This window comes from Oryx dammah, unplaced genomic scaffold, assembly GCF_014754425.2.
Source record: "Oryx dammah isolate SB20612 unplaced genomic scaffold, SCBI_Odam_1.1 HiC_scaffold_3, whole genome shotgun sequence".
Lineage (NCBI taxonomy): Eukaryota > Metazoa > Chordata > Mammalia > Artiodactyla > Bovidae > Oryx > Oryx dammah.
Genome location: NW_024070187.1, coordinates 56,398,529 through 56,421,830, shown reverse-complemented (window position 1 = coordinate 56,421,830; position 23,302 = coordinate 56,398,529). Strand labels below are relative to the sequence as shown.

The 23,302-nt window shown below is 43.7% G+C and overlaps 1 protein-coding gene across 2 annotated transcripts; it reads right to left on the bottom strand.

Annotated features, from left to right (window-relative positions):
• Positions 1 to 241: 241 nt before the first annotated feature.
• Positions 242 to 21,857, bottom strand: CUNH4orf19 (chromosome unknown C4orf19 homolog). Of its 2 annotated transcripts, XM_040237999.1 has the most exons (3): positions 21,435 to 21,857; positions 3,157 to 3,210; positions 242 to 1,984 (listed from the first exon to the last, which is right to left on the bottom strand). In XM_040237999.1, exons 2-3 carry the CDS (start codon positions 3,186 to 3,188, stop codon positions 1,051 to 1,053), a joined length of 966 nt encoding a protein of 321 aa, XP_040093933.1. In that variant the 5' UTR covers positions 3,189 to 3,210; positions 21,435 to 21,857; the 3' UTR covers positions 242 to 1,050. The 2 variants fall into 2 exon arrangements, with proteins under 2 accessions (XP_040093933.1, XP_040093932.1); XM_040237998.1 differs by lacking the exon at positions 21,435 to 21,857 and having other exon boundaries at positions 3,157 to 3,931.
• Positions 21,858 to 23,302: the final 1,445 nt, after the last annotated feature.

Genomic DNA, 23,302 nt, shown 5'->3' with positions numbered 1-23,302 from the left:
AGCCATGTCAAAATGACTGAAACCCAGGAAGGGCTATTCATCCTTAAAGTAAGAGCTGAACAGGTAGTCATGGCATCGAGTTTGACCTACAGGGACAGAGTCAAAGTCATTCTTGGCAAATCAATTTAGTCTCCTCTTCAGCTGTAATTTAATAGTCTATCTCTTTAAATTGAGAGAAACATCAAGGGTCACTAACAGTCTGGGAAAATTAGAAGCACTATTGAGTTAAGACACTCAGACACATATGTTGTTATTGTTTAATCACAATCAGACATTACATGGCACAAAACACTCCATCTCTCTCTTTGCTGTTCCAAATCTCACAAACTTAAAAACCTGAATTTTAAACAAAGAAGTCTTTTGACCAAACTCCCCAATCCCAAAGGAGATGAAAAAGTAATAATGTAAAAAAGTTAAGGTCAAGGTGGCCTGATATCACAGCTAATGACTAACCATTTGTTTACAGGCAGCTCCTGCTCTACCCTGAAAGCTGCCAAGCTCCACTCTGTCCAAGTGGTTAGTGATGGGTTCCCTGGGTGATTGTCCCTGAAGGTAAGCCATGCTCTGGGGGGTACATTAGGCACTTTTAAGTGGGGGGTAGTTACCTTTCCCTGACTGGGTATGATGTTTGGCTCTCAAAAGCAAGGTAAGGAATTTTTACACTCAAACAGAATGTCCTGTGAATCTCTTTCCCTGGGATTCTGCGCTGGGATTCCAGGGCGTTCTCACGAACGCCTGCACCACACGTTCTGCAGGAGTTGTGCGGGTTGGCCAGCAGGGTGTTTAAGGTCTGCATGTTCTGTGGACGCCAGCACTGGTCCACTCTGACTTATAGTCTCTTGAGTTTTAGCCCATCTAGACGGTGGTACTCTTCATGGTGAACAAGCAGCATGGCACTGATGCTCACATCCATCAGAACTGGCGCTGGGGGTCAACCCCCTGTAAGGCTGCAGCCGTATATGCTGCATTTATCAGCTCTGGGTTTTAGGAGCAAACCCAGACCGTGTGACCAGATCGCCACTAGCTTATTTGCCTGGAGAATCCCCTCCCCTACTCGGCCTCATCCACATCTTCCCCCGCAGTAGCTGCTTCTAAGGCCGCGAGGGCTTCGGCCACCTCCGCATCCTCATCCGCCGTCTCCCAGCTCCCGTCTCCGGGGGAACCAGGGGCCTCCTCCCACCCGTTTCTCGAATCGACCACAGGCACGTCCTGAGCAGGATCGTCTTTGTCAAAGTAGACACTTGGGATTTCAGTTGTCACGGCCTCGTTTAATGAATCCCAGCTTCTCTTCGCAGAGAAGGGCATATTCAAACCACACTCCCCTGCCGGGGGGTGAGCACCCTCCTGGGGCTCCTTCTCAGAGTGGATCTTGAAAAGATGGTCCTTCTCTTGGTGATCAACGTGATCAGCGTTGTCTTCAGCTGAGCCGCAAAGCGGAGGGTAGTCCGGGGTGGGTGTCCAGAGGACATGGGCTGGGACTTCCCAGGCGGCAAGCCCGGCTGTGGATGGCGCGCCGGAGACCCCATTGCCGATGACCTGCGCCTCTCCCGAGGCCGGCCGCATGCAGTCCAGCTCCCCGGCCCTCCCTCCTTCAAGGCAGAGCTGGGTCGGGTGACCTCTGTTTGCAGCACTGGCCCAGGAGTCTCTGGCCTCCTGGGGGAGCCCCGGCGCACCACTGAGCTGCAGGACAGCAGCGGGGCCGACGCCATTGATGGCCTCTTTAGTCTTCTCGGCACAGGGTCCCCCCACCGTATCCCCCAAGAGGAGTGGTCCTCGCGGCGGCCCGCAGGGCTCCTGTGGAGAGGCTCTTCCACTCCCGCTTGCCGTCCTCTTGGAGCCCTCACTAGGAGAGTCACCCTTGTGCACCAGGATTTCGCTGCTCTGTTTGTCTTTCAATTTAAGAGTGTCCTCTTCATCTAACTTGCAGCTGTTTACTTCGTTAACGTAACCAGGGGAGGGCACGTGAACTGGATCGAAGAGATAGCTAGGATGAGAAGAAGGAAGATCAGTCAAGTATTAACTTTATTAATAACTTTCATTATTAATATTTCTAGTACAGGCTCTGCTGCTGGGCTATGGTTCCTGTTAACTTAATTTCCATGATTATTCTTTTAAGCCTATATGTGTACCTAATTAAATAGATATTGGACATGAATCTGAGCAGACTCTGGAAGATAGTGAAGGACAGGGAAGCCTGGCGTCCTGCAGTCCCTGGGGTTGCAAAGAGTCTGACAGGACTTAGTGACTAAACAGCAACAATTAAATAGATACAGTTGGTATAAAAGTGGTCTACCAACTGGAAACAGATCTTAAGAAGGAGTTTAAAAAAAGGGCAGGAAGAAGGTAAAGAACAAAGTGGGTCATGAAATTTAAAGACAAACAAAAATAAATAAAACAAATGTTCAACAATAGGAAATAAGTGGTTAAGAACTGAGCACAACACCTCAATGGAATATTATGTAGTCACTAACATTACTGGGGTGATTTATTTTTAGTGATGCCATTTCAGGCATAACAACTGTGAACTTTGGACTAGCATCAAAGTTATTCACAATAAATACTTTTGAATGGTACCCAACATTAAATTATAACTATAGTGGAAAAAATGATATATGTATGTAGGTATGTATATATATACTTATATCTATTTATGTATACACACATAGATACAGATATGGAATAGAACTAACATAATAAAGATAGTTTTGTTACAGAAGCAAAATGATCAGCTAATTTTCCCCCTTTATTTTATATAGAATTATATTCATGTTGCCCAAATTTTTATGAAATAGAATCTGGACAAAATTAAAAGCACATACATGACTGGGGTGATTTATTTTCAGGGATACCATTTCAGGCATCTTCTAAAACCCAAGCTTTTCTTTGCACTGAAACTCTCTGGAGAAATGTAAATTCAACCCAAACCAAATTCAGCCTCAGAGAATGACAGTGTTCCCAATATGCTCAGAGAACTGCACAAAAAATTTTTAAAAATCCAGCCCCTGTGTTCTTTTAAATAATATTAATGTGGTTCCAAACTGTTAACTTCCTGGCAAAGCTAGACATGCCCCAAGCTGGAAAATGGCAATGAATCCATGCAGGATGTTTAAAAGTGCCTTCGTGGTAATCACAAATTTCCCATTTTTTCAACTTTACCTTTGTATCATTTTACAGCACCTGCACCCCATCTGGATTACTTTTTGTTATCATCTGGGGAAAAAAGAGAGAAGAGTGAATGACATTGTATTTTTTTAAATAAAGATTGTTGGTTTCATTGTAGGAAGACATTGGTTTCTTTGCAGTCAGAATGAAGGAGCTGTACAATTTAATTCTATATAAATGACTGAATATATAAAGTATCAAATATAACCAGCAGTGTAACAAGAAAATAAATTGACAGAAATAATCATTCAACTACTAGCAATAATTAAGACAACCATTTGAAAGATCTATAAACAAAGAATGAGAAGATACTGTCATAAGGTTTTGTCACACAATTGTATTCCATCCTAATTCATTACTATTATAGCTCCTTCTTCTTCAGCATTAGAGAACACATATCATAGCCTGTCAATTCACTGTGTTTATATGTGACCATCACAGGCAAAAAATGTCTTAGATGCCAACACCTACAATAAGCTGCTTTAGTAAGACAAAAATCTTCAATGTTTATTTCATTCACCACTTTGGGATTTTCCTTTTGTATTTTAAGATGAATCAAGCTATTCTTCTTTCCTTTTTCCTCAGGAGGAATGGACAAACTGTAAGGTAGCCAAGTAGTCAAAGCACACCAAGGAAAGGCAATAATCAAAGACACTCTGAAACTGTGAGCCCGGGGAACCAGGTAATACTCTCAGGGCTGAGAGCTGTTTATGATATAAGGGAAGCTGAACCTTCACAGAGTCTTCCCAGGTGGCTCAGTGGTAAAGAATCCATCTGTCAATGCAGGAGACGGCAGTCCCAACCCTGGGTCGGGAAGATCTGCTTTTGGATGAAACGGCAACCCACTCTAGTATTCTGTCCTGGAGAATCCCTTAGACAGAGGAGCCTGGCAGGCTATAGTGTCGCAGAGTCGACACGACTGAGCACATCTGCAGGCAGGCAGGCACCTCCACCACGCGGGCTGTGCTCTCCAGCCCCATCCTGGCCAGAGACTTCCGCTCCTCTCTGGCTGAGGGGCCTCACCTGCGCAGAGTGGAAGCGGCTACTGCAGGCGCTTCCAGTCTGGACTGGGCCTGGGCAGCTGAATGAGATTTCACTAGGAATCGTTTGCTTTTTCTTTCCTGGATACTTAAAGTCAGTAGAGTTATAGTTTTTTTGGAAAAGGATAACATGTGAATAGGGAGGACACTGGTTACCTGGAATACCTTCACGTATCTAAAATCACCGATTCAGTATTCGCAAACATTTATCGCCATGTGTCTCTGTGCCAGACCTTTCCCTGACTCTGGGAGTTATGTGTCATCCCCATTTTGTAAATGAGGGAAAACAGGTTAACCAGTGCCAGAGAGAGAAAGGTGGGATTGAAAAGGACCTGTGTGTTTTCTTCCATTGCCTTCTCCATGGGACTTGGACTTAACCAGGGTGTGAAGCCCTGGTGCAGCAGTAGGTGGTACAAGAGAGGAGAGAGGCTTCCTTGCCCAGGGGTTTCAGTACTAGAGCACGTACTGGGCTTCCCAGGTGGCACTAGTGGTAAAGAACCAGCCTACCAATGCAGGAGATGTGGGTTTGATCCCCTGGGTCAGGAAAATCCCCTGGAGGAGGGCATGGCAACCCACTCCAGTACTCTTGCCTGGAGAAGCCCATGGACAGAGGAGCCTGGTGGGCTACGGTCCATGGGGCTGCAAAGAGTAGAACACTACTGAAGTGACTTAGCACAGCGCTAGAGGCCGTCAGGATAGGGCAGTTGACCCCGGTTACAGATCCATGTTCCATGTTACAGACTGTGGAGGTTACAGTTGAGTCATCATCACAAGCTTTATGTGGACTAAACTCCTGTTTTGCCTTTCCCATCACAAGGCATGGACTCTGCTCTCTGGCAGCTCAGAGACGCGCCCCTTCGGGCTTCCTGGTGGCGGATGGATTTGCCTTTGCGCTGATCTCATTTCCCACCTGCCTTCTGTCCCCTGCCCGTTCCCGTTACATTTTTCAAGAGTGCCCTTTGAATGAAACCTTCTCTTCATGTAAAAACCAACCATGCTGTTCTGGTCTTTTCTCTGGAAATCCTAGAAATTAGCCTGGACGAATCTTTAAGCCATCCTCCATGTCCAATAGTTACCAACTTGAAGAAGCCAAGCCAGTGACAGAATTGAAAGCCCCCGTTCCTTTGCCTCCATAATGCGTGTGCTAGAGAGAGAGAGGGATCGCTTATTGTTTTTATTTTGTGTTTTTTTTTTCCCCTCTATGTTTTGACCTTGCCACTCAGCATGCAGGATCTTAGCTCCTTGACCAGGGATCGAACCTGTGCCCCCTGCAGTGGAAGCCTGCCTGGTGTCTTAACCACCAGACTTCAGGGAAGTCTCAGGGATCACTCATTGTTGGCTGCGTCACTGACTTCTCTGTTCTCTCTCCTTCCTTCTTTCAATCATGAATGGATGTCCAAGGATTCTACTTCATAAGCCTTTAACCACAGAGAAAATGACCAGTACCATTTAAGATGTATAGATTAGCTGGTTGATAAATCTAGAGGGAGGTAGTTTTACACCACCTCCCTCCCCAAAGATATCCAGTATCCACATCCTAATCTCTGAAACTTGTGACTGTTACCTCATATGAACAACAACAACAACAAAAGTCTTTGCATGTGTAATTACAGATTTGAGATGAGGAGATTGTCTGAATGATCTGGTTCTGGCCCCAGCTCTGCCCTGTAACTCTGGGCCTCAGCTATTTCATCTATAAATGGGGATAATGATGTATCTACCACATAGCATTGTTGGGGATTATATGAGTTAACATTCATAATAAGCATATACTTATTACTCAGCTCTGTCTGGATACAGCATGCTTTTTTTTTTTTAAAGAAACTTTTCACCTAAGGAAGAAGTACTCTAGTTGCCATGACATATGCATACAAACAAGAGCACTGACAGTACCAAGTTATATCTGTTTGCAGAATAAGGACCAAATGGTGTATTTCTAACTGTGGCACCAACTGAAAGACACATACCTCAAGTGCAACAAAAGTTCTACAAGACAGAAATCACAGCGGGCTTAGCCAGCAGTATGTGTACAACCTTTTCCTTTTGCAAAGCACTCTCAATGGAATCACTCCATTTTCCAAGCCCAGGGTTTTGTTTCCAGCCTCCGCTCCCCACTTATGTCCATTTTCTGTGAATAATTCGTATGCCAGCTTGATAAATCTGTTCAAGAGCCCCATGTGCCCCTCCTCCCTGCCATCAGACCCTCCCCTCCCTCTATCTCCACAACCGACTCTAAAATCTGGCCCCTTTCCACACTGGCAGTATCTTTGTTTATCTTGGAATCTGTTTTTTAAAAAGTCAAGAGGATAAGAGGCAAGAAAAAGTCTAAAGAAAAAAACAACAACAATGGGTTTTGAAGTGTTTGAGGAAGGGCAGACAGTGGTCATAACAATGTAACTGAAGCAACTGCGGGGTATGACTCATTGAAGAATGTCAGGTAGGTCAACTTTAGGATCATGGGTTCAAGTGTTGTAGGTGGGGAAGGTTTCCTTCTGAACAGAAGAAAGAACTAAAGAGGCTGGTCTTGAGCAACACCTTACTTTCCCAGTGTCTCCCAGGCTGACCAAGGTTGACCTGACTCCACCCTCTGCCCCTGTGGCTTTGGCCATACTCTCAGCCATGCTGGGAACTGAGCTGACTGCTGAGATTTAACTTCTGTTTCTTGGGGAACTGACAAGTCACCTGTGCCTTTCACATTACCCGTCAATCCCTGCCCATCTCCCTGGAAAACCACAGGATCTATATTTTTCTTCAAAGCCATGTAATTATAAAAGGTGTTTTGATGATCCTCCCCAGCCCCCTCCCCTTTCACTGCCTCCATCTAGGGTGCACTCGGGTGCACCCCGAGACCTAGTCCTGTACCCGAGGGCCATGCTCTGCACCTCTCCCCAGCCTGGTGCCTCTTCCTGGTTAGAGGTCCTGCCCTCGTTCACACACCGCCATCCTCTGTTTCCTTCCCCAGTGACACTCCTCCTCTCAGTGAGACAGGCTCTAAGGTCCAAGGCTGAGTGACTGCTGACGAAAAGGGTGGGGACTGATGCATTTACACCCAACCCCTGCCTGCCTGTGTCCACAATGATTCTTCCATATATGATGGAAGAATAACATCAAATCTGATTTCTTTCTCTCTTCATGTGTCACTCCCACACCTATATCTTGCTTTTAGTGAGGTCTCCCATTTCCAGGTGCAAAAAGAAAATATTCCATGTCCATCTCCCATGGAAACGGGAAAAAAAAATATGCTCTTTTGAAGTAAGACTAAGTTCAAAACGGGCAGTTTGTCTTCTTCCCCTTCCCCGTCACTGTGACAACAGCTGGGTCAGAGGTCAGAACTCAGTTGTCCAGTGCCCTTTATTATGGAGCCGAATCAGAATTTGCTTTGTCTTTAGAGTATAAAAGAGCAACAGAGAAGCAAAGGGCAAAGCAACCGTCATCTGGTTTCCATAGGAGAAAAGCAAACACCATTAGGATGAATTAGGGTGGTGAGTCCACCCACTTCGGCGCCTGCCCCTCCTGGAGTCTTGTGTTGGAGGTTGACTCTTGTCCTGTGTTTAGGGTTGAAATTAAACAGTCCTGTATTTGAAGATGGTCATGTTAAGACCCCATCAGTTACTAGTCAAGTATTCTTGCTGGAAAATCCAGTTTCACAAGGGGGTTGGTGTGGAGGTGGGGAGAAATGAGGAGGCCAGGGGTGAGAGGGTCAGGGATACAGAAGTTGTGCAACCAGGCAGAGAAATTAACTGAGCATTCATCAGGAAGTCAAGGAATACAGAAAAAGGCTCAACTCAGCTGGAAAGGGCTGCCTTTGAATAGTGATGATCTTAAAGAATGACACGCACAGGTCAAACTGACAGGACCAGCTTGTAGGCGTCCTACTGGCCCAATCTGGAACAATGGGAGCATCACAGTAAGCCCAGACATAAAGGAGCATAATACACTGAGTAAAACAAGGATCTGTGAATCCTCAGGATATAAATCTAAAAAAGGGGGAGCTCCGACTAAGCCTGCTAACAAACAGAACTATAGAAATCACCATTAGACAACCATCACCGTAATAACTGACTCAAGCAAGAATCATCAACAGATGTTTAGACCAGTGGGTAAAAACCTGAAGAGAATGGGATATTTAATCTCAAAGTATTGGCACTGGCCAAGAAGTTTGTTTAGGTTTTTCATAACATCATACCAATGAACTCGTTTGGCCAACCCCAAGAGCTCCCCTATACATGCTTGGGGTAAAATAGTATCCTTACAGTGGAGAAACCTGGGTCACAGCACCAAAACCAAATAACCAAGGGGAATACTGCGAGTAAGAGTAATGCCTTGAGACTAGTCAATAGCCTCAGAGGTGGCGCACTGGGAATGTGGCATCACTTCTGTGATTTTTCTGTCAAAGAGTATTATCTGGATTGAAGCAGGAGGCAACATCAGTCAAACACAACTTAAGGGGTATTTTGCAAAACAATTGGTCTGTACTCTTTCCAAAATGTAACTTTAGGAAAAAAAAACACAGACAGACTGCGGGACTATTACAGATTAAAGAAGACAAAAGAGGCATGACAATGAGTGCAACATACGATCTTGTGGTAACAGGTCATTATTGCCACAACTGGTGAAATCTGAATAAGGCCTGTAGATTAGGTAGTAGTATTAAATCAGCGTTAATGTCCTGCTTTTGATCATTGTGCTGGGGCTCTATGAGAGCATGCCCTTTTTCTTAGGAAGTATTTCACAGTGATGTATTTAGCAGTAGAGGGACATGGTGGTATCTGTAACTTATTAAAATAATTCAGGAAAAAAATGTGTGTATATGCTTGTACAGAGAGAGAGAGAAGAATAAAGCAAATGAAAACATTTGGGGACTCTGAGTAACTGAGGGTCCTTTGTACTTTCCTTGCAACTTTTCATTGTCTGATATGACGTCAACATCAAAAGTTAAAAGGAAAAAAAAGCGCTAATCTGATGTCGGTTTCTGTTCTGCTTGTTCCTGGGCTAGGACCTAATACCTACAGAAAACCATTGCTATTAAGCTATTCCCTTTAAAGAAGCACATGGGGAAAAGTCTTGGAAAGGAGCTCATCAAAAGCCCATCAAACTTTCTGGATTTAGCTGTCATTCTGTGTATGTACTGAAGACCTTTCCTCAATAGCCAGCCTCAGGCACTGGAACTCTGAAGGCAAAGATGTTTCCAGTCTTTGGGCTGGCCCACCTCAGAGGGGGTTTGGTGTTTGTCAGCTGCCTGCCTAACCTAGGGCAGCATCTACCTGCATGGAGCACGTCACATCTGTTATTCAAATAAAGGGATGACTGGTGAGTGACAGAAGTGAGTGAATGAATGGTGAGTATGAGATTTTAGAAATTATTCCAGTAGACGGTCTACCACTTTCCACAATCAAATCTCAACTCTACCCACTGGTCCAAAATCAAAAGTCAAGTGCATGGCACAAGCTAAGAGAGGGACCGTGGTTCCCCCTCCCAGCTTGGGAACTGCAGTTTATGTAATTCCAAGGCTTAAGGGAGTCCTGCTTCGAGGGCTCCAGTCAATGGGCTTTCATAACAGCTGCTGGCAAGTGGGTTGAGTTGATAGAAGTTGAAGTGCTTGGAAGAGACACAGTAAAATCAAACACTTAAATTTCAACTCTGTTGTGATAAACTAAGTTGCCAATGTTTAGAAAACAGCCCAGGATTTCATCTTAACCTGGCTAGCAGGTGAAGGTGAAAAATATTTAGTCACTTACTTCTGGGTACTGACCACTTAGACTCAAGAGGAATGGATAAAAATAACTACCAGGCCTTGAAGAAATCACGAGGTGCCTTATAAAAGAAATTAAAAGACTGCCTGCCCAGCTTCATAGACAGTATTGGATTTATGGTGGAAAAAGGACAAGAAGATAATCCTTGACTACTAAATCAATCTGTTTTCTCAGCAGAACCATATTCTCCTTTCTGAGCAGGCTTTGCAAACTCTCTGGGACAACATTTTTTGGTGTTTCCTTTTCTCCTAAAAAGGTTGAGCTTCAGTAATTTTCGAGAAAGACTATAAGACTTTATTATCAGCACCAAATAGTCCATCTGATGCACTCCTAGTAGTCAACACGCTACCATATACGGGTCAGCACCACCCAGAACTGGGCTTGACGGGATATCTGTGCAGAGGTGTGTTCAAATGTCCGTCCCCCACTCCGGCCACAGGGTTCCCTCAAACAGGCTTGGGAATGGGAACAGCAGAGATTAAAGATGAACACATTCACAATTATGAAAATGAATGATTTCACCCTGTTTAACTCAGCATTTCCCCCAAATTATTTGACCACAGAACTCTCCCCCCCCATAAAAGATATTAATAACAAATAGAATTTATGTTTTATGAAGCTTTGGGAAAAACAATTGTCATAGCAGTCCTAATTGTCAGGAAGGGTTTTGTGCCCCAAACTAATATTGTCAGGAGGGGTTGGTGTTTGTGAACTCAACCAGGCAAAGTCCAGGCGGGGTATAAGAAATCCACCTTCCAGCAGTCGCTTCATCATCAACTGTGCAGATGTGGGAAAGAGTGTAACCTCTTGATCCCTCGGGTTCTTTATCTCCCCAGTGAGTCCCTGACATCAAAGGTCTCTTCCAAACTGAACAATCGAGCTGGTGAATCAGTGAAGGAAGTGTCCTCAACTCATGACCTCTCTCTGACTTGGCTCACACACCGTTAGCATTGAACACCCAGACAAGGCAGGCACCGATATGACCCTTCTGCAGGCGGGAGCCCTGCTCAGTGGTTTGTGAACTACCCCATCCCTATCCTGACAGGGCTGTTTGGGTCCCAAGTCCACACTCACCTAAACCCATGATCCTAACTGAATGTACAAAGCTTCTCTTCCTATTTCCTCCATTCAGGCCCCAAATTCTCATCTCATTCCCTCAGGTCTGCAACTCTTTAAGAGGTCTCCTTGGCTTCTTTGCCAGAGAATACTAAGCGACTGAGCTTACTCACACACATATAACTGATCAACGCCCTGGAGCCTTGAGATAGAGTCAGTGAGTGTAACTGCAACTTCCCTGGGAAGAGTGAAGACTCAGGTCAGGAGGACAAAGGAGTATGTGCTGGAGCTCTTCACTGGAATGGGCTGGGGAAGTGTATAAAGTGTGCACGCGTGTGTGTGTGTGCAGGGCTGGGGTATGTGTGAGGCAGGATGGAATCTGTAAGCCTTTGAGAAAATCCATCGTATCAGCAATTCAGCACCATGGTTAAATGAGTAATTTAGCGTCTGAGTTTGGGTTCCAACACTGCTTCCACCACTTATTAGCTTTGTGACCTCTATGCAAATTCCTTAGCCTCTGCAAACTTTAGCTGTCTAATCAGCAAAATAGGAAAGGTAACAATTCCTGTTTATCAGGATTGTTTCAAAAATTAGTGAGATAAAACTATGTATGGCATTTATATTATGTCTGGCACCCTGCCAGTGCTTATTAATGATTATAAATAATTAACATTCTATTGTTTAATATGCATCAAGTACTGTTTTAAAAAATTTCATGTATTCATTTCAACTCCACAATAACCCTTTAAGGAAGAAGCCAGTATTTTATTTGTTTGTTTATTATTGGCTGCACCATGTGGCTTGAAGGATCTTGTTTCCTGACCAGGGAATGAACGTGGGCCATGGCAGTAAAAGCAGAGCGTCCTAATCACTGGACTGCCGGAAAAATCCCTATTATCATTTTAACTGAAGGATAGTTGATTTACAATATTATATTAGTTTCAGGTATACAGCATAGTGATTCAATATTTTGTAAATTATTTAAAGTTATCACAAAATACTGGTTTCATTTCCCTGTGCTGTACAATATGTCCTTATTGCTTAGCTATTTTGTACATAATAGTTTTAATCACCTGCCACCGTCTGGCCCCTCCTCTCCTCCTTCTCCCTACTGTTAACACCACTAGCTTGTTTTCTGTATCTGTGAGTATGTTTCTGTTCTGCTGTATTCTTTTGTTTCATTTTTTAGACTCTACATATGAATAAAATCATTCAGTATTTGTCATTCTCTGTCTGACTTCTTTCACTAAATGTCATACTCTAGGTCCATCCATGTCATTGTGAATGGCAGAATTTAATTTGTTTTTATGGCTGAATCATATTCCATTATATTGCATATATCACACCTTCATTATCCATCTGTTTATGGACATTTAGGTTGCTTCCATATCTTGGCTTCTATAAACAGTGTTGCTATGAACATTGGGTGCCTGGATCTTTTTGTATTAGTGTTTTAGTTTTTTTTGGATATATACCTTGGAATGGAATTGCTGAGTCATACGGTGGTCTATTTTTAGTTTTCTGAAGATCTTCCATACTGGTTTCCATAGTGGTTGCATCATTACATTCCTACCAACTGTGTACAGAGGTTGGAAGCCAGTATTTTATGGATAAGTAAATGGATATATAAATTAGAGCATGGTTCCCAGGTGGCACTAGTCATAAAGAAGCCACCTGCCAATTCAGGAGACATAAGAAACTCAGGTTCAATCCCTGGGACAAGAAGAAATCCTGGAGGAGGGCATGGCAACCCACGCCAGTGTTCTTGCCTGGAGAATCCCATGGACGGAGGGGCCTGGCGGGCTATAGTCCATGGGGTCACACAAAGCTGTACATGACTGAAGCGATTTAGCACACACAGGCACAGTGTACCTATTATTAATGCTGCTGTTGTTACTGTTTTCATTATTAACATTTCCTGATTATACATTAACTATATAATATTTATATATTATCACTTTCTTATTACATTAATATAATACCATAATATCTCTTACTAGGTTCTGTTCTTTTCTGAGTCCACAGAATTTCACAATAAGAAGCAGCTTGTGATCCAGTATGTTTTGCAAAAGGGAACTGGATCCTCTTGATCTGGGTTCTGATAGAATAGCAAGGAGAGTTAAGAAAGTCTTAAGTGAACAGTGCAAAGAAACAGAGGAAAACAACAGAATAGGGAAGACTAGAGATCTGTTCAAGAAAATTAGAGATACCCAGGGGTCATTTCATGCAAGGACGGGCACAATAAAGGACAGAAATGGTATGGACTTAACAGAAGCAGAAAAGATTAAGAAGAGGTGGTAGAAGTATACAGAAAAACTATACAAAAAAGGTCTTAATGATCCGAATAATCATGATTGTGTGGTTACTCACCTAGAGCTAGAAATCCTGGAGTGTGAAGTCAAGTGGGTCTTAGGAAGCATTACTGCAAACAAAGCTAGTGGAGGTGATGGAATTCTAGCTGAGCTATTTCAAATGCTAAAAGATGATGGCATTAAAGTGCTGTATTCATTATGCCAGCAAATTTGGAAAACTCAGCAGTGGCCACAGGATTAGAAAAGGTCACTTTTCATTCCAATCCCAAAGAAGGGCAATGTTAAAGAATGTTCAAATTACTGTACAATTGCACTCATTTCACATGCCAGAAAGATTATGCTCCAAATTCTTCAAGCTAGGCTTCAGCAGTACATGAATTGAGGACTTTCAGATGTATAAGTTGGATTTAGAAAAAGCAGAAGAACCAGAGATCAAATTGGAACATCCTCTAGATCACAGAAAAAGCAAGGGAATTCCAAAAAAAATCTTCTGCTTCATTGACTATGCTAAAGCCTTTCACTGGGTGGATCACAATAAACTGTGGAAAATTCTTAAAGAGATGGGAATATCAGACCATCTTACCTGTCTCCTGAGAAACCTGTATGCAGAACAAGAGGTAACAATTAGAATGAGACATGGAACAATGAACTGGTTCCAAACTGGGAAAGGAGTCCATCAAGGCTGTATATTGTCACCCTGCTTATTTAACGTCTATGCAGAGTACATCATGTGAAATACCAGGCTGAATGACTCACAAGCTGGACTCAAGATTGCAGGAAGAAATAACAACCTCACATATGCAGATGATACCACTCTAATTGCAGAGAGTGAAGAGGAACTAAAGAGCCTCTGATGAAGGTGAAAGAGGAGAGCAAAAAATTGGCTTAAAACTCAACATTCAAAAAGATCATGGCATCCAGTCCCATCACTTCATGGCAAATAGATGGGAAAAATTGGAAACAGTTACAGATTTTATCTTCTTGGACTCCAAAATCACTGAGAACGGTTACTGCAGCCATGAAAGTAAACGACACTTGCTCCTTGGAAGAACTATGACAAATCTACACAGGGTATTAAAAAGGAAATCAGCTCTGAATACTGACTGGAAGGACTGATGCTGAAGCTCCAATACTTTCGCCACCTGATGCGAAGAGCAAATGCACTGGAAAAAGACCCTGCTGCTGGGAAAGACTGAGGGCAGGAAGAGAAGGGGAAAACAGAGGAAAAGATGGTTGGATGGCATCACCGACTCAATGGACATGAGTTTGAGCAGATTCTGGGAGATAGTGAAGGACAAGGAAGCCTGGCGTGTTGCGGTCCACGGGGTTGGCAAAGTGCCTAACGCCACTTGGGGACTGAACAGTATTTCATACATGTGGTTTCATCTATTCGCCACCAGATGGCAGTATATATTGGTTATTTAATTTCAAGGGAGGGACTTAGTATGGGAAAGGCCTTAAATACAGGAGAATTAGGGCATAAACAGTGTAGGTGCTTTGCCATGTGGCAAAGTTATGGAGTAGGTGATTTCGTAAACATTCAGATAATTATTGTGTTAAGTTCTGGTAGCCACAGTACCACCTTATGGCAGAGTTTCCTCCAGCTCTGGCTGGGCATGAGATTTACTCTGTAGCCCGGCCAGACAATGGATGGGTCAAAAGACTCCTGGAATTCTATAGACACCTCTCTTCACACAAATGGGATCTGATGCCTGAATGAAAGTTTTGGGGAAGGGACTAGGGGAGGCAGGATAGGGTGTGGAGGGGTTCACTCCCCTGGGTTAGATCTGCTGCAGCTGGACCTGTCCATTTCACCGTTCCTTCCCTAGGGCCATCCTTGTGCTCGCCCCAGACCCTGTGGGCTGCCCATGGTGTGAGCTGGTCTTGGGGCCACATCTTCTGGATGAGGGTACATGACCATATTCTAGGAGGTAAAGATAAGCTATAAACTAAATTTGGCCCAGTTTGAAGGTTTTGGGGGAAGAAGCCCATTGCTGCTGCTGCTGCTAAGTCACTTCAGTCGTGTCTGACTCTGTGTGACCCCAGAGACAGCAGCCCACCAGGCTCCACCGTCCCTGGAATTCTCCAGGCAAGAACACTGGAGTGGGCTGCCATTTCCTTCTCCATTACCTTTTATTTAAAAAAAAATTCAGAATATTGTGTTTGAAAAGGCAAACTGTGTCTCAATTATTAGAATTAAACAAAGGTATGCAGAAAATTACAAGTTCTGTTGGTAACTTGTGGTCAGCCCTCTAGACCAGGTCCTTCTTCCTGTACCCCCAGGGAGAAAGGTTATAGGGAGAAAGTTTGAGAAGCTATTCCCCTATTGTCTGGACTGTAAATTCCTGGGAGTAGGCTCCTATTTAGGTCAGGAGTGCAATTCATTACTGAACAAAGACCAAGGTGTGCAGGTGACAGGGGTGGGATCCTGGGGACATTGAGAGGCAGAGGGCACCAGGGCCACAGGCACCCTCCTGGGTCTATGTGGGGCCCGATAGCCTGCATGTCCAAGAAGCTCCTAGGTGGCGCTAACACTGCTGTCTAAGGACCACACTCTGAGAACTACTGCTTTATGGTGTTAGGGAAATAAAGGCAGGCAGGATTCTTTGTTTTGCCAATGTTACTGGTTGGTCTAGGTGAGCTCTACTTAAAGGGAGAGGCCTAACACTCTAAGAACTCTGTGTCTTGGGGAATTTCTGGCAAAAGTGAGGTGGTTACCATTACCACTGGCCCCTTTCGGTGACAGCTGGCATGGCCCAAACCAAGTTGGCCAAAACATAACTTTATGTTGGTCAGAAATGATTGTGGTCAGAGACTAATACCAGTAGTCATTGCTTCCAATTCCACTGCCAGTGGGCGCAGCTTACAATCCTGTTAAGTTTCTAAAAATTCTGTTCTTCAGAATTTGCTTTTTAACAGTTTTTAACTTATGTTCTTCTATCCTTCTCTATGGGTGTTATAACGGGAGAAAGTGAAAATAAACCAAGTGTCCAATAATAAAGGGATCAGTTTGGACAACCTAAATGTTTACTAATTGAGGAACAGTTGAAACAAACCCAGCTGAGAGTTGAAACAATGCCAACATTGGGCCAGGCCACTGCCTATCTCCTCTTTGATTGGTCTCTGCCTCCCTTGCCCGCTCAGTTTTTCAGGGCACCCTAATGCTGAGGAACCCTTGTCTGGATGTGGGTGAGTCCCGCCAGTGAAAGGTACTGGTGGAAGGAGGAGAGGATGAGGGAAGTCAGGATCTGGTTCCCTTCCTCTCTCTGCTTTGGACGGCATCCTGTTCATCCTGGTAGTGGCCAGCTCTCCTCCACAGCAAGGGATGTGCAAGAACCCCACCCCCTATGGTGCCTCACCACGCTCCAGCCTCTGACCCAGCATCTGGTTCTGGGCCTCCCCTGAGGACGGCAATGTCTTCCTGCCTCGACCATCTCTGTGTTTACCTCAGCATCTCATTTGGTTTCCCAGATCTTGCAATACCTACATAACCCACTGACTATAATGTCCTTCTGTTTGAAAGGAAGAGTTCTCATTCTTGACTGGACCTTCCCTAACACAAATAATATCCTGACTAAAGGCTTCCTAGCTAGTCATTAAGTGATATACAACAAGAGTGCTGGACTCTGTATAGATGGGTAGTATCTAATGTACGTGTTGCTAATTGCTGATGTAGAACAAGTCACGGTGGTGGGGGTCAGTGGTGGTTGGGGAAGGGACTTTAGCCCCTCCGTCATCTCCGTCAATTTCTCTTGCCTTTCCCAGATCAGTGCAAAACAACTTCTAGACAAGTCTCCTGTCTTCCCTTCTAAGCTCTGAAACCCTTCTAGTATATGTTATTCTAAAACTGCCACTGGAGAAAGTATAGGGAACACGTGGGCCTTCACACTATTTTCAGTAATCTCATGAAAATACTCAACATCATTAACACGTAGGGGTGACTGTGGTTAATACATAATTTAGGTGTCTCTTATATCTGCTGAAATATGAAGGGCATTCTCTATTATTCATGTGGGTGCTGTTAATCTATTCCCCATTATCAATGTAGTGGCAGGAAGTTTATTTTTAATACACCCCCAAATCCTTCAGGTAGTCTCTAATTCAACAGTTGAAGACAGTGTCTATAACTCTTAGAGCTGGGAATCCAGATATTACCAAGCGCTTATCAGTTGCTTTTGAAATATGTTTTGAGGAAGTCTTGCAAATGACCACAGACAGCTCTGAAGTGAAAGATGTTACAGAGAGCTCAGCTAATCACATATACGTGCATGCATGCTCAGTTGCTCAGTTGTGTCTGATTCTTTGCAACTTCATGGACTGTACCCCACCAGGTTCCTTTGTCCAACGAATTTCCCAGGCATGAGTGCTGGAGTGGGAGGTCATTTCCTACCTCAGAGGATCTTCCTGACCCAGGGGTCACATACACAATCTCACTTAACATGACAGACAATCATCGATGATATGGGATTAGGTGTTTACCCTGAATTCTGCTACTTGGGTAGAATCTTGTTCACTGATGAACTATTAGACCATGTCACTGGTAACCAAACCAAACCACATGTCTTCAGGGATAATGTCCACAAAGACTCAGGCTCAACTGCAGATGGGGAAAGGCCATCACCTTCTGGGTGGCTTTTAGTTTCTAAGAATATGAACGAGTACACTTTGGAGACTCTTTTTCATGTGGGATTCGGTGGCCCCCGTCCCATCACACTCTTGACCACCCATAATCACAGTATCATCCGACATGACTCATCTCAACTCAGTTTGTTGGGCTGATCCTCTTGACTTTGACTCAAGTTATATAGGAAGCTCAGCATCACCAATCTTTAGTAGGGTATCTGCTTAAACATATCAGAGATACCCTTGCATTAGTTCATAATTGATTTCATTTTTATAGCCACCTCAATAGAAGGACTGGCCAAAGAACATGTGTAAAAATCATATCTGGTTCTAGAAGAAGAGGATGAAGAATTTTAAGATCCAGTAGATAGAAGACAGTCTGTGTATCATAATTAAGGGAGTGGGCTCTGGAGTCAGAATCTGGATTGGCCTGTCCTAAGCTGGATGATCTTGAGTAGCTTAACCTCTCAGAGTCTAAGCTTTGCCAGCCACTAGATAGGGAAACGGAGAAGGCAATGGCACCCCACTCCAGTATTCTTGCCTGGAAAATCCCATGGGCGGTGGAGCCTAGTAGGCTGCAGTCCATGGGGTTGCTAAGAGTTGGACATGGCTGAGCGACTTCACTTTCACTTTTCACTTTCATGCATTGGAGAAGGAAATGGCAACCCACTCCAGTACTCTTGCCTGGAGAATCCCAGGGACGGGGGAGCCTGGTTGGCTTCCATCTATGGGATCACACAGAGTTGGACATGACTGAAGCAACTTAGCAGCAGCAGCAGCACCAGATAGGGAAACAGTAACACCAAATTGTGAAGGGTTCCTCTGAGAACCACACGGCTTACACATGTGATGGGCCTGGCAGAGTGTGACTAGCAAGTAGCAGGTTCTTAATAGATGTGGGCTGCTCTCACCTTCATGGCCATCGTCTATGAGAAAATTTTTTAACCCTGGCCTAGTGACTTTTAGACACTGAGAATAAAAATGGGTGATGTTCTGACCCAATCCTCCCTGGAATCCCATGAGAATCAGGCGTGTCCCCAACACAGGGTATGTCACTAACATTGATAAGTAGCCTTATCTGGAAGGTGGGGGACGTCTGGAAGAAAACTGAAGCAGTTAGAAAAAATGAAGTTCTGGAAATGAAGAAGTTGCAGAAGAGGCAATGTGGACAGAAGTTTATAAACTTCTACAGTTTATAAATGCTACAGTCTTGTAAAGCTACAAATAATGACGACTTTAAAAGCAACACATGTCAATGTATGGCAAAACCAATACAGAATTGTAAAGTAAAATAAAAAAAAATAAAATAAAAATAAAAGCAACACAGCTCAAGGCTAGATGCTTGGAATGGACTAGTTCTGGTTAATCCCCAGTATTCTAGATGCCCAAACTTCAGTGACTCTTAAAGAACATTCCCCTACACAATCGCTGTATTTTATAATACAGGCTTCCCACTCAAGGTGGGAAGTTTAGACTGTTCAGAGGACAAGAGAAAACAGGCTCTCCCATGTTTGTAGATGACACTGCATGTGCAGGATTTGGACGCTGACGTTCCTTTGGTTGTTGTTCAGGCACTCTTTGTGACCCCATGGACTGCAGCACGCCAGGTTTCGCTGTCCTTCACTATCTCCCAGAGTTTGCTCACACTCATGTCCATTATTTCTTTGAAGTTTGCACTTGAAAAGAATAAGCATGGTTTCAAGGCCTTGAATATCCTTGAGAATCTGAGGATAAAACACTCTGCTAGTGACCAGGACACAAGAGGCAGAGATCTCTGCTGTACGTTAAAGGGTTCATCACTTATTTACACATCAAGTATTTCCTGAGCACCTATTTTGTGTAGGTACCAAATTCAGTTCCAGGGAGCTGGAAAGAACCCACAGTCTAGCAATGATACATAAATACATGACTAAGGGAATGCTAAAAGCATGAACTTTAACTATGGGGACGTTCCCGGTGGTACAGTGGTTACATATCTGCCTGGCAATGCAGGGGATGCAGGTTTGCTCCTTGGTTGGGAACTAAGATCCCACATGCTACAGAGCGACTAAGCCTGCTCACTCCAACTAGAGAGCCCATTGCTGCAACTACGGAAGGCCGTGCACTCCGGAGCCCGTGTGCTGTAACTACTGATACTGTGCACCACCACGAAAGATCCTGTGTGACACAATGAAGATTCCGAGTGCCGCAGCTAAGACCCGGTGCAGCCAAAGAAAGAAAGAAAGAATATTAAAATAAAATAAAGTATGTGTGCATTGTGTTCTACAAGGCAACAAGTGTCCAAGTAATCTTGGGAAAAGACTGGAGAAGACTTATGGCTGAAAGCGAGCAGATAAAGGGGTTGGTAGGGGTCCAGACCACATTCGGGGGGAAGGCGACCTCTGACACACTCTCTGAGGCCCACTTTTGTCTTTCCGTGTGCTCTGCCCCGCCCCTGTCCTAAGACATTATCACTGCTTTCTTACCCGAGTTATTGCAAATCCTCTTGCCACTGCATCTCCCTGTGTCTTCTAAGACATTTGCCACATGGAAGTCATGGGATCTTTCTAGGCCACAAACCTGAATCTTATCAGTCCCCCTGCCGAAACTTTTCATCCTAAAGGAAACCAGTCCTGAATATTCATTGGAAGGACTGATGCTGAAGAGGAAACTCCAATACTTTGGCCACCCGATGCGAAGAGCTGACTCACTAGAAAAGACCCTGATGCTGGGAAAGATTGAAGGCGGGAGGAGAAGGGGACGACAGAGGATGAGATGGTTGGATGGCATCACCGACTCAATGGACATGAGTCTCCATCACGGGAGTTGGTGATGGACAGGGAGGCCTGGGGTGCTGCAGTCCATGGGCTCGCAAACAGTCGGACACGACTGAGCGACTGAACTGAACTGAACACTTTTCAAAGGTGTCCAAGAGCCTCAGGACTTAATAATATAGAATAACAAAGATGACAGTAAAAATAGCAACCTTCCATAGCGTGTCCCAGGCACCGGGTGTGGCATGCGCTTTATGTGCACAACTGCTCCTTATTTGTGGACTCCACAGCTGTGAATTATCTACTATCTAAAATTAATTATAAGTCCCACATTAATACTTGCTGTGCTTTGGGGTTCATTTTTGGGCATGCACAGGGTGGTGAAATAACTGAGCTAACTTAGCTCAAACAAGGTAATACTCAGCCTTCTTGTTTCAGCCTCACATGGTACACTGTTCAATGTGGAGACTTAGATGGGTCATGTTGTATGTTACTTGTTTTAGAACAAATAAGCTTTGTTCTTTGTTGCCAAACAACAAAAGGAAAAAGAAAATAATAGCATTTTACTCAAACCTGAATGAATCTGAAAGAAATAGACTTTGGGGATTGCCCTGTCTACTGGCTTTAATGTTTCAGGTAATAAAAACTGCAGAGGGAGACCAAATAATAGAAAATTTAATGGAAAGTGGAAAGAATAGACCTTCTTCCCAAAACATAAAAAAGAGAAGAGCTTACCTGTTGTGGAGATTGTCCATTAGGTTTCCCTAGACATTTACTTTCTCTTCCTGCAACTAAAAAAACCAAAAAACAGTTAAAAACAGGCCTGCCAGTTGCCTCCTTTTCATAGCCAAGATGCATCTTAAAAGTGAGAACAGAAAGCATTTCCCGAGAGAGACGTAGGTAGTGATGTGGGGGAAAGGATTCCTGGCCTGGACCAGTGACTCTAGGCAGACAAGGGCTTTGAAATTTACCAGGCCTGAGTTTGCAGCCCAGCTCCCGATACTGAATTAACAATCAATTAACGCCCAATTAATCATTTACCCAAATATCAGTGTTTCATCTATAAAATATGGTTGTAGTGAGATTTAAACAGCACAACAGAAAGCTGTTGAGAAAAATTTACATAACTGAAGGAATGAGATTTTAGATAAAAGCACTCACCAAGTGACCAAAGTGATAAATAAAACTAAACCCAACGCCAAGACACACCATTGTGCTATTTCAGAAGTGCGGTAAAAGTAAAGCTCCTATAGGCTTCTACAAAGGAAAAGCTGACCATATACAGAGAGCTGGGGATCAGAACGGCTTTAGACTTCTTAAATACATACACAGTGCTGGGCTGTGCTTAGTCTTGTCCGACTCTTTACGAGCCCATGGACCAAAGCATGCAGGGCTGCCTTGTCCTTCACTATCTCCCAATTTTCTCAAACTCATGTCCATTGAGTCGGTGATGCCATCCAACCCTCTTATCCTGTCGCCCCCTTCTCCCCCTGCCCTCGATCTTTCCTTGCATCAGGGTCTTTTCCAATGACTCGGCTCTTCACATCAGGTGGCCAAAGTATTGGAGCTTCAGCATCAGTCCTTTCAAGGAATATTTAAGGTTGATTTCCTTTAGGATTGGAGGAGGCAATGGCACCCTACTCCAGTACTCTTGCCTGGAAAATCCTGCATTGGTTTGATCTCCTACACATTATTCTAAATTTGCCCAAACTACCAACGAAATGAGAAGGTACAAGAAAGACATTTTCAGATAAGAAAAGTCTCAAAAATTTTACCATCCCTTCCTGGAAAGGAGTCTATTAGAAGATGTAATAAACAAATGAGGAAGTAAACCAAGAGGGGAAGGCAAGGAATATAAGAAATAGGACATTAAAAACAGGAGAGAGACAAAAGGAACCCCTAGGATGATCGCCATGGAGATTCCAGAATCCCAGCACTGTGCACAGCCTGGAGGAAGCTCATTCCCATTGCAGAAGGTAAGAAGGCTCTGGGCAGTTTTCTTTTAAGAGAAGAAATTGACAGAATCACTGAAGTATCCTACAGAGAAAAATGCACATGCTAGGGAAAGAATCTGGCGTCAAATTAGTGGTAAGGATGCAGAATACTGAACAAATGAAAAACAACAACAACAACAAAAAAACAAAAAACAAATCATTTGTTACCTTCAGAAAAAAAACTGTGCAGGAAAGAAAATGTAGTTATAATTCCCTACTTGGCTTAGCTGTGAACAGCACTTATGTAGTTATAATAAATACTAGTTATTTATCTAACTAAAACTGGAGGAGGGGTTCGATAGGGAGGGGGGACATTCCTTATTTGTGGTGGGGCAGGGGGTGGAAGTTGAACCATCTTCTTCCATAGTGGAAGATAATGTCTAAAACTGAAAAAAAAAAAATCAAGGAATGGTAATAGAAACATTATTGAGGCAAATAACCAAAATAAACAGCTAAAGAAGTGATTCTCTTTGAGCAAAGAAAGATGTGCTCATAAGTGGGCAGTCTGGGCTTCATCTGGAAATTTGGGAACCAATCTAGTCCTAAGAGCAAAGTCAGGAGAAAATGTAAACTAGATGATAGCAAGCAATAACAATGATGCTTTCAAAT